At 39.5% G+C, this 10,946-nt stretch overlaps 1 protein-coding gene across 1 annotated transcript in view; it reads right to left on the reverse strand.

Annotated features, from left to right (window-relative positions):
• Positions 1 to 1,952: 1,952 nt before the first annotated feature.
• Positions 1,953 to 10,946, reverse strand: part of LOC118339002 (activin receptor type-1-like) — a 23,556-nt gene continuing 14,562 nt past the window's right edge. Inside the window, 8 exon segments of the mRNA XM_035676506.1 lie at positions 1,953 to 3,031; positions 3,171 to 3,301; positions 3,892 to 4,089; positions 5,221 to 5,496; positions 5,920 to 6,066; positions 7,427 to 7,526; positions 10,874 to 10,938; positions 10,941 to 10,946. The exon segment at positions 10,941 to 10,946 is cut by the window's right edge and continues 147 nt beyond it. Of these exon segments, the coding sequence (XP_035532399.1) occupies positions 2,897 to 3,031; positions 3,171 to 3,301; positions 3,892 to 4,089; positions 5,221 to 5,496; positions 5,920 to 6,066; positions 7,427 to 7,526; positions 10,874 to 10,938; positions 10,941 to 10,946 (1,058 nt within the window). The 3' untranslated portion in view covers positions 1,953 to 2,896.

Raw genomic sequence — 10,946 nt, forward strand, 5'->3', positions numbered from 1 at the left:
TAAAATAATATATTGATTGCAGTCTTTCTAGACAGGGGACACCAATTACCACTTCTCCCTCTTAGTGGTAAGTACATAGAAGTAGAAGTAAGTATGTATACAAACCCTGCACAGAACTTGGGGGGGGGGGGGGGGGGGGGGGGGGGGCAGCAACTGAGAAACTTTGTACAGGATGGATCAAATAACACTGAATATGAGCACAGTCTTTAGAAAGTCTGACAGCTGTTGATACATGCAAGCAGAGCTGCACTGTCAGACATCCACTGTTGTTGTTGTGTTTCGATCATCTGGCCCATAACTCCACTAGCATATTAATCAGTATGAGAACCTCCAGGAGCCCAGTTTCTGTGCACGCCGTTTCAGCTTACAGCTGGCAGGGAAACTCCTTGGGCTTTTGACCTTTTCCAAATAAATATAATTAATTTGTTGCCATTATCAGGGGCAAGATGTCAAGGCTTTTTACTATACAGAAATAGTTTATTGTGTTAGTGAATTAATTTAGGATAAAATAACATTTGTACCTGTACTGACAGAAAAAAATGGCAGCCACTGAATTACTTAATTTGGGGTTTAGCTAGAAGATAGAAGGCTGACGCCTGCAATAGTTCACTAAATTTGAAAAGGTAAATGAGTTGCCCCCTACTATATACTGTGGACATAGATTCCTATTGGACTCATAAATCACAAGAGAATGGTTAGAAGGGGGTAGATAGGGTTTGATGGTACTCAAAAAATTACTGATTACATGATTACTGTAATAATACCGGCTAAACATCAAAGACCAGGAAGAACTAAATAAAATTGATTAGAGAAATTCAAAATGTTCTCAGAAACACAAAGTAAAACAACAGACAACAGTCTACAGCCATTCTAGCAGTTCTGTTAGGCTGTTCTGATATTTGCTAATTGGCACTTAACANNCAGCTGAGGATGATGGGAATGTTATTTTTTTTTCTGTTATTTGGTCATAAGCCAAAGTGTTGAACAAATAAAATTTGTTCTGATGATGGTGGTACATGAAAAGTCAGAGGATCACCAAAGTGATTTCAACTCATCTCGAGAAGTCGGAACCAGATTCCATGATAATTCATCGAATAGTTGTTGACACTTCACAATGTCAGCCTAATGGGGGAGAAGTCAGGGCATCACCAAAGTTTGTGACAATCCCATAGACTGTATAATTAAAAGGTGACGTCACCCATAGGTTTCTGAAGAGCAGCAGTGAAGCTCAGTGTGGTCGGCTCTGGCTGTCACCATCTCGGCAGTTCTGACTCCGCTGGCTCCCGGCTAATCAAAAAACTGGCAAATATGTGGCACGCTGGTGGAGCTGAGGCGGGCTGAACGAAGCCTGGTTACTGAAAACAGCTGCCCCTGACAGCACCCACCTTTCACTCCAAGTGGCCCTGAATTATGCACAACTTTAAGTCTTACTAGAATTTTAAAAGATGAGTTATATAAAAATTCACCCTTCATAGGGTTAGGGTTAGGGTTAGGGTTAAACGGGGGAATTTAGCTATACATACTGAAACCATTTTTTGTACCAGGCAGTAAACATCTGACAACCACTGAGATTACCACTTGACCAATCCTTACAAGAGATGTTGAGATATTACAGGATAAGTTAAAACTTTGACCTGCTGGGGGTGCTACAGGGAAAGTCAGGGGATCACCAAAGTCCTTAAGACACGGTGTCTGGGGCACCACGGATATGTTTACCAAATGTCATGGCAATCCAGCCAAAAGTAGTCAAGACAACGTTGCTATAAAACAAAAATATTTTAACCTGCTGGTGGCATAAGAGGAAGTGTTACAGGACTTCTGAGGATCACCAAAGTCAGTAGGATTCATCATCCATGAATGTCTGTCGCAATTACACCTTAATTCACTGAATAGCTGCGATATTTAAGTCTGGACTAAAGTGGTGGACCGACAAGACAAACAAATGAGACAGATAAAACACATTTTTCTATTTAATTAATATAAATCACTAATTGATATAAAATGTTGAAGAAATAAAAAAAGGCTGAAGTTTGACTTCATTTACTTGACAATGCACGCATTAAGACAACAATGCACGCTTTAAGACAGTATACAGGCTTTACAGGCTTACTTACAGGTCTCTGGAGGAATAGACTTGAGCATCATCTAGCAGATATTTTATTTGTTCTTTTAGCATTTGTCTCTGTAAAGCTGAAGAAATAAAACATAGAACAGGTACATAATTCAATGTAAAATCCATGGTGATATACAAAAGGTTTGCGACAGTACCTTTAGTTGGACGATATCTCAGGAAAAGAACAGTGCCATTGATGCAGCCATACGACTAAATGTTACAGGATTGTGAGATTGCAAGAAATTGTTCTGACAGCATTGTAAACAGAGGTGACACAAAGTAAAACATAACACTGCTTGCTGTGATCACTGTTTAAGAAAGTATGCAGAATAAATTGGCAAGTGGATCCACCATAATGCAGATGAATAATGCAGTACGAGTAAGAGATAAATTGCTAATATGTTCAGACATTTTTTTTTTTTCAAACTAAAAAATGTGTCAAACAAAATCTGCGGTTTTTAACAAAAGCAAGCCTACTCAAATGCCCAGGTAACAGTTTCTTCCTTGAAGAACATTGCTAACAGTCCAGCTCCTATGTCATAAATTGAATAGATATTTTCCTATTTCCAAGACCATTGGCAGTCTCAAAAATGCCCGGTAAGCCATCTTTGGATGCCAAAATGTGTCCTGCCAAGTCTTTTAAAATAAATATAGGTCTGTGCCACTATAAGGGCACTGAACCCATTGAGTCTCTTGTCTTTTGACATTTTTCTCTAAGATGGTCCACCCTCTGGATGTCTTCAAAGGCCTTTAGTAAGTCTGCCCCTTCTTTGTGAGGCAGGCTCAAATGTCTGTTTTGATTTTGTCCAGAGAGTTGTCGATCTTTGTGAGAGTCTTTTTGATGCGTAACGCTGTTAATCTGGCTGATGGATTTTGGTACCAGCACTCCTTCATGAGTTTTGCCATGGAGGTTAAAGTCTGAAAATGAAATAGGAGAAATCAATCAGTGTTTTCTTTGTCAACATTCGAATATTATAGCAATGCTTTTATTTGTGGATATCAAAAGGACGAGGACCTGAATTATGTGCTACTAAATGACAATTTGAATATTACATACTGGGTCTGAAAACCATCTGTTTGGGATGTTGGGCCTCTGCTGGTCCACGCACACAACCTTCTTCATATCCTCAAAACTGGGATCACTAGGGACCACATCATGAAAAGGTGGCTTGTAGTCCTCTACAATGCCTACGAGAAGAGCAGAGCATGAAGCGATTTAGTTTCAAGATCACATATACTGATGAATGAATAACATAAAATACATTCAGGTTTATAGAAAAAAAAAAGATTAATGTTGTGGTTTGGCTGTTTCACCCTTAACTTGCTCTCAAGTACAGCTGTGGGACACAATTGAGATATGAGGTTTCTGTGATGGGGGTAAATCAATATGTTAAGTGTTGCTGAAAGCCCAGTTCCTAGTACAAAGCAATAAACCCATTTGACAGTAAATGGAGGAAGGTTTTATTATACATAAGACGCTTCTGGCTTCTCCACAGACCACAGAGAGTGGATGCTGAAGTGTTTATCAAGGCCACATCTTTCTATCAATAGCAGAAAAAGCTTTTACTTCATCTGAGTTAAAGCAATGATGTGTTAATTCTGAAGAGAACCACAGGTTCACGACGATTTCTCTACCTATCATACACTCAATCTGCCAACCTGTTTTACTTTCTTATCACTAACACATAAATATGGTATCTATGATAAACATTCTGCTTTAAATGAGGTTCATCACTTTTTCCTACACATGTACCATGTTGCGTAAAATGTGTACTGACCATTGCTGACTGTCCTCCTGGCGATCTCCCACAGGACGAGGCCCAGGGCCCAGATGTCCACTCTTTTGTAGGACTCAAAGCAGTCCATCTGGATGGAGTCATCAAGCACTTCAGGGGCCATGTAGCGCTTTGTGCCCACTTTAGGGTTGTTCCCCACATCCAGCTCGTTGGTGTCTTGAAAATGCATGACCGCCAGACCTAGCATGAAAACACAGAATACTTCTCAGAAAAGTTCTTCTCCAAAAAAAATGACCTCGTTAAAATGACATCTCCTCCTCCCTCATTGAAAATGGATTTATGAATATGCAATTGTTTATTTTAAAAGTTTAACTGCTGCACGGGAGGTTTCAAGTTTCCACAGCACACTTGTGTAATTTGCAGTAGATCACAATTGCGTCGTGATCAACATACTCATGCTCGTAGGTACACGTCTTTACCTCATATTTCAAGTGAGCACAGAGAAACATTTTAATCAGATGAATGAATGTGCACAGTTAAGGTCATTTAAGTGACGTAACAAAAAGCAAAACATATTGTTCTGTGGAGGGGAAGTTTCCTGTCTCAGACAACTACGGTGAGGACAAAACACTAGACTCACTCCATTAACTGATCTAAATGCTACTTGTTTGTCGTAAACAGACCTGTTCCCGTACAACGGATGTACTCCGACATAAGAACAACACGCTTTGGAGACAAACAACAGCCCCTATGTTTCACGGGACAGCAAAGTGCGTCACCCTGAACAGACTTTATTACACTGAGCCTGTAAACACGTCTTGCCTGCTGTCTGGTTATGGCTTGTACCTGAATTATTTTTCATCCAAGCATCTGCAGATGGAACATTAGATAAAGTGGTCTGAGTTCCTCTAAATGTGTTTTTGATTAGGGCCGAGTGGTACATTTAGCACTGGTTATTCTTCCCAAATTAACAACAAATACAGCTAGGCAGATAGATGCGAGTAGAGCGATATTACTGCAGATGCATCTCTTATGCAATGCCCATGCACCATAACATTCAACTGACCCCTTCAGTTACTTTGAGGTAGTTAAAATAATCTTACATTTATAGGTCATCAGCTTTTATCAGCTCTTTATTGAAGCCGTATTATGTTTCATTTATGAAATATTTAAATCCAAAGCTGGTCCAGTTGTCTAGTGCATTATTTCCCCTAGAAGTCAGCCTGATATATTTTGTATCTTTAGAAACAGATACATTTATAATGATTTGCTCAGCAGGGGGGTGAGAGAAAAAAAAAAAAAAGAACTATTAGATTAAAATAAATTGGGAAAACAGTGTATTCATCTGATAGATACTGTAAGTATTCTCACCAAGGTCAGCAATGCAGCACTGTCCGTTCTTTTTAACCAATATATTTTTGCTCTTGAGGTCTCGGTGGGCGATGGCTGGTTTGCCCTGAGTGCCGAAGATCTCAACATGGAGATGTGCCAGTCCACTTGCAATGGAGAGTGCCATGCGGAGGCAGCTGGATGCATCAAGGGTGCTCAGTTGAAGGTAGTCATATAAAGAACCCATCTCATGGAAGTGAGTGATGAGCCACAACTGAGTACTGGAGTTCCTCGAGGTCATGTCTGAAGCTATGAAGCCTAAATTGAGAGAAATATCAGACATCAGTGCAATTCCTAAAAACCTTTGATAAACACATGTACAATAGTCTGTAAGCAATGGGACATTTTAGGCACAGCAGTACAATAAATAACCAGTAAAGGCAAGGTATAATGATCTGTACAAGTATTTCTTACTCTTAAAACAAGAGATAAACACAGAATTTTAAATAAATAAATATTTTAAGCACTAGAGCCTCTTAGTTTTTAATTATATTATGTCCTGCCATAATCAATCAAATTAGGGTTATGCTGGGTTAAATTAGCAATTAGTTATACAATCATATAATAATAAATAAGTAATAACAACACACAGGCAGAACACAGGTACATGTGGCCCGTTGTGTCCTGCAGTATGTATTCTCACAGCTAACAGTCTCAATATATATGACATATGGTACAAACCCAGGATGTTCTCATGTCTGAGCAGCACGGTGTTGTAGATCTCAGTCTCTCTGAACCAGGACTTCTCGTCTCTGGAGGAGAAGATTTTAACTGCGACACTCTCTCCCTGCCACTGACCCCGCCACACTTCACCATAACGGCCCTTACCTGGTGGGCAAGACAAGATGGGAGAAATGACTGTTTGTTACTGGTGTGAAGGGTGTTCAAGAGGGAGGAGACGAGTTACACAGTGGTGTCTGTGTAAATGTCAGCTTGTTTTGCTGCCCCCTTGTGGCCAAAACCAATGAATGCAAACTAAATTTGTTGAATTAGTTTGTTGAGCTTGGAAGCAACTACCAGTTGTAGCAATACAAGTGGTAAATGATGGGGAACTTTTTATTTCAACATGAGTGACTTAATCCTCAACATTGGCAACTATGACAACATGTTTCCCCATATGAAAACCCAAGACATTTAACATACTACAACCAATTTCATTTGCACAATTATTGTCTCTAGGGACTTGATTGCTAGAACTGTTGCAAATTATTGCAAATAAAGTAAATAAAGGAAGGCAGAAAAGAGCGTATTAGTATCAGTGAAAATAGTCCAGTTTGAAAAGCTTATCAGACAGATAGATGCTACACAGCAAGTTTTACTCCTTCAAGGGAGAGTTTACAACAAAGATATCATGGTATCAATAATTTGCTAGGTAAACAATAGAACCATCAATTCTACAAAGTATTGTATCTGGTATATATACCCCCTTTCACACTCTGTATCTGTCCATCACAGCGTGCTGCCAAATGGTGTATGGCTGAACTGAGGCATAAATTGACACAGGGCAACCATTTTAGCAGCACTTTACTGCACTTTTTGCCACGACTCCCTGTGTCAGCACGGTGGGAGTGCCTGAATGAATGAGGTTTCTGAAGACTAGCTATTGTCAATGAAAACTGCCTTTGTTGCAGTGTTTCCTTTGCATCAAACAACTCAGCTCAACGCCCTTTTGTTAAGAGGTACTTTTCTCGATTTCATTTTCCACTGCAGCTGATACCCCCTCCATGTAGGCTGAATTATTAGCTGATTATCATAGTGATGCTGGGTGAAACTGCTGTGACATCACCTTCAACAATACACAAAGACACAGGAACAATGGAGGATATCTTTTATCAGCAACCAAACAGAGGTACATCTGCACTTCATCAATTGACCACAGTGTGGTTTTGCAGGCTGCCATTTTTTAAAAATCTGGGTCAAGTGAATAAATTGCAGTTGTAATTTGAGGTTGGTGTGCAGGATGACTGTGTCGCACTAGTGACGATTCTCTCTGACCAGTGGTCTGCAGTGTTTTCACCGCACTGCTTCGTATCAGAACAGCTCCCTAGGAACCTTGACTGAGGTGATGCCAAAAGAAAAAAACAAAGTACAGCAAAGCAAAGCACCAGGTACTATCCACAACCAAAAAAAGAGCATGTTGAGAGGGGCAGTGCAGTGCAATGGGAACACAGATTCACAGGACACTTACCCACACACTCATTGAGTGTGATTTGTCGTGCAACGGTTCTTTGAACAAGGAAAGGGAGTCCAGAACCACTTCCTGAAGTGCAGGAATGATCCAGCAGATCCTGGGAAAGAGAAAAACAGAAACAAAAAATAAAGAGCTTGTATGTTTACATGTTTTTGTGTGTGTATTTGCAAGTGGGCTATCTGAATGAAAACCTCCCCAAAGGAATCCTGTGGCTCGCGTCTAAAAATGAAATAAGGAGCATCTGGGACTCAGATGGAGACTAATACAAGCAGGCAGCCTTTGATGTGGCACCCACATGAGATGGAGGGGGGCAAGCTGTGTGTGAACCAAGATATTGTGTGTGTAAATGTGAGTGGGTGTGTGTGTCTGTGCTGGAGGTGCAGAGTGCCCCCTGCTGAGTAAACAACAGAAGTGCCACCCCCTCCCTGGTGACTGGTGTGGGCGCTGGAGATTTGATCTAATCCAAGGGCCAGACTCAAAAACAGGCGCAATGCTGCTAAGCCTTTTATTTTTATCTCAGCTATAAAGACATGCAGCATCCCGGTGCTGACACAGGAGGGCAGTGCACAGCAACAGAGTCAGCAGCTGCTGAGCAAAACAAATGACTAAACTGGGAGGGGAGGATGAGGGTTGAAAACAACAGAGAAGAGTGATGCCTCAGATAAACAGATGCATAATGCAAGAGCTGCCTGAGAGACAATTTGGAATCACAACAGAGGAATGAAAGACAGAGGCCATAAAATGAATGATGAGTTACTCGGCAGAGAGTTTAAATCCCTCTCTTTGGTACAGGAGGATTGTATTTAGGAGGGTATATTTGGGCCAGGACGTAATCAGAATGCTGCAATATCATTATAATCAGAGACAACTTCTGGGCAGCAGGCTGCAGAAGGACAAGCACATGTGTTACAGTCCAATTTGCTTTTCACAGCCACACCACTGTTCCTAATAATCTTTCTCATGGTGCTGCCAAGCACTTTTTAATTATGCTGAAACAAACATTCTGTGGCTCCAAATTTGGGCTTCCCATTGCCAAGTGCATTGATGGACTTTGGAAATGGCTTGAAAGAAAGCCAAAATCAGCTATTTCTTTCTCTGACACACACACACACACATACAAATGATCATACTTTAACAGTTGGACATGTTATTTACAAGTTTCATAATTAAAAATAAACACGATAATCTGAGCTTTGAGGAGTTCAGACATGTTTACAAAAGATATTTTATGTTCTATGACAGCTGAAGAAGACAAAAACTAAGTTACAGATGTGAAATAAATGCTTTCAATAGAAATAAAAGTATACTAATTTATCTAAATGTATGATGTGTTTTTTGTGAGGATACAGAATCACAGAATGGACAATAATAGTAAGTATTTTGTTAGGGAACAAGCTAGACTATGAGTCGTTTCTGCTGAACTTGATTACACAGTGGGCGAGCCAGTGAATGTGCTGGGTTGTCTTTCAGACTAAACGCTAACCACAGGACTCCACCTAAACTCTGGATCAGTTTAGTGGCTCTCAAAACATAAACCACTCTGCAGAAAACTTACAATCCACGGTTGAGTGGAGAGAAAATAAATAGCAAAAGGCATTTCTCAAACAGACTGGAAAAATGACTGAGCAGATGAAAAACAATTTCATTCCAGCAACAGCACCACACACACACACACACACACACACACGCAGCCACTTTGCCTTTTAAATGTATTTTTAACATAAGAATGCCCAAATTGAACTGAGATTTTAATGTGGACTACTGAATTTAATCATTTGTTGAGACAGACACGTGTTGACCTAACAACGACACTAAGCACTATAATATATTAAGGCTTAAATATTAACTCTGTGTTTCTTCAGTGTATTCATCTAACATTTACTAAACCAAACTTGAAGTTTCAGGGATATATTGTGCCCTGTATTTAGTTATTTAGTGTGTGTGCTCCTATCATAAAAGTCCTTTAGCTAATTCATGCATTGTGCGTGACACAAAGTCAAAATAAGAACTAAAGAAGCCATTCAGATACATGAAGTAACATTTTCAACATCACAACAATTGTGCAGTGGACCAGACCAGAAAAATGTTTTCTCTAAATTGTCTTCAGTTCAGTATTTGGGTCAATCACAGCAAATAAGACTAAATGCTTGACTACAGTTGCACCAAGAGTGCCTTGATCAGAAATCTAGATTAAAATATAAAAAAAGAAAAACGAGGTTTATCGTGCCATCATGTCTCTGTTGTTTATCTTTTGAACGAAGAGACGGAAGTTCCCACTAAAATGAAGAAGAATTTAAGAGTTTTAACTCATCTGCTGAATCCCTTGAGTTAACCCAGCTTATCATTTAAGAAGGGGGTTTCCATCTCTGTTTTTGGTACACATTTGCATGTGACTTTGAAGACTCCCTCTATGATCCAAGTGTAGAGAAAAGAGACATTATACCGAGACTGGATCTGCTGACACTCTCAAAATGATTGATAGGTCTTTAAATATTGGAACTCACTTTACAACACACTTGACAACAACTAAATCTAAATTATTAATGATTCCTGGTGCTGTAAAATGGCGAATGATTAAGTATTTAAATACAGGAAAGTGGAATTTAATTTTCATCAGCTGAGAAATACAAAAAGACAAGTTCTCACCCATATTCCGTTGCTGTTAAAATACTTAGTGCATATGATCAGAAATTATACATATCGAGCCTTCACCTATGAATAAAGCAAATGTACTGTAAAGGATTTCAGAAAGCTTTTTCACTGATCCTGATCCAAGTTATTTAATATTTTATAATCTTTTACTGAATCCTGGACTGATATTTTCTGACATAATGCAGCTCTGCTCACACTGCACATTTCAGATATATATAGTTTCAATTTCAGTATCTTTCCATAGTTTCCTTCTTAAAGGTCCCATGTATAACATTTAGGATCTATTGGCAGAAATGGAATACAATATTTATAGGTATGTTTTAATTATAATCACCTGAATATGGGAATCATTGTGTTTTTGTTACCTTGAAAAGATCCTTTTTTATCTACAGAGGGAGCAGGTCCTCCTTTACGGAGTCCACCATGTTTCTGCAGTAGCCCAGAGGGAAAAACCAAACTCTGGTGCTACATAAAGCCTTTTGTGTTTATTGCCAGTTTTGAAGCCACCAAAGTTTCTCCAACATGCTTGTAAGACAAGTGGTGTTCATATTGCAATTTTAATAATAGTCTGATTAATTGTGCAACCCTATTTGTCACTAACATCTGATAATCTGTGCCTCACTCGAGGTGGTGGTCAGTTCATAATCCCTACAGTATATGGAAACTAGGTTTACTAAAATAACTGGATTTGATTTATCTTAATATTCAACAAAGCAGTCAATTAAAATATGCCTTGAGCATTCTTCCCAATAAGTTTGGGAGGTACCGTCTAACATGGTATCTACTACTCACCGCCAGAGTGCTCTCCCCCACGTTGGAGGCTATAAGGCCATCAATAGTTCCGTATTCTGCATCTCGTGATGTT

The sequence above is a fragment of the Morone saxatilis genome, unplaced genomic scaffold (genome assembly GCF_004916995.1).
Source record: "Morone saxatilis isolate NCDOM2014 unplaced genomic scaffold, NCSU_SB_2.0 Contig5, whole genome shotgun sequence".
NCBI classification, from domain to species: domain Eukaryota; kingdom Metazoa; phylum Chordata; class Actinopteri; family Moronidae; genus Morone; species Morone saxatilis.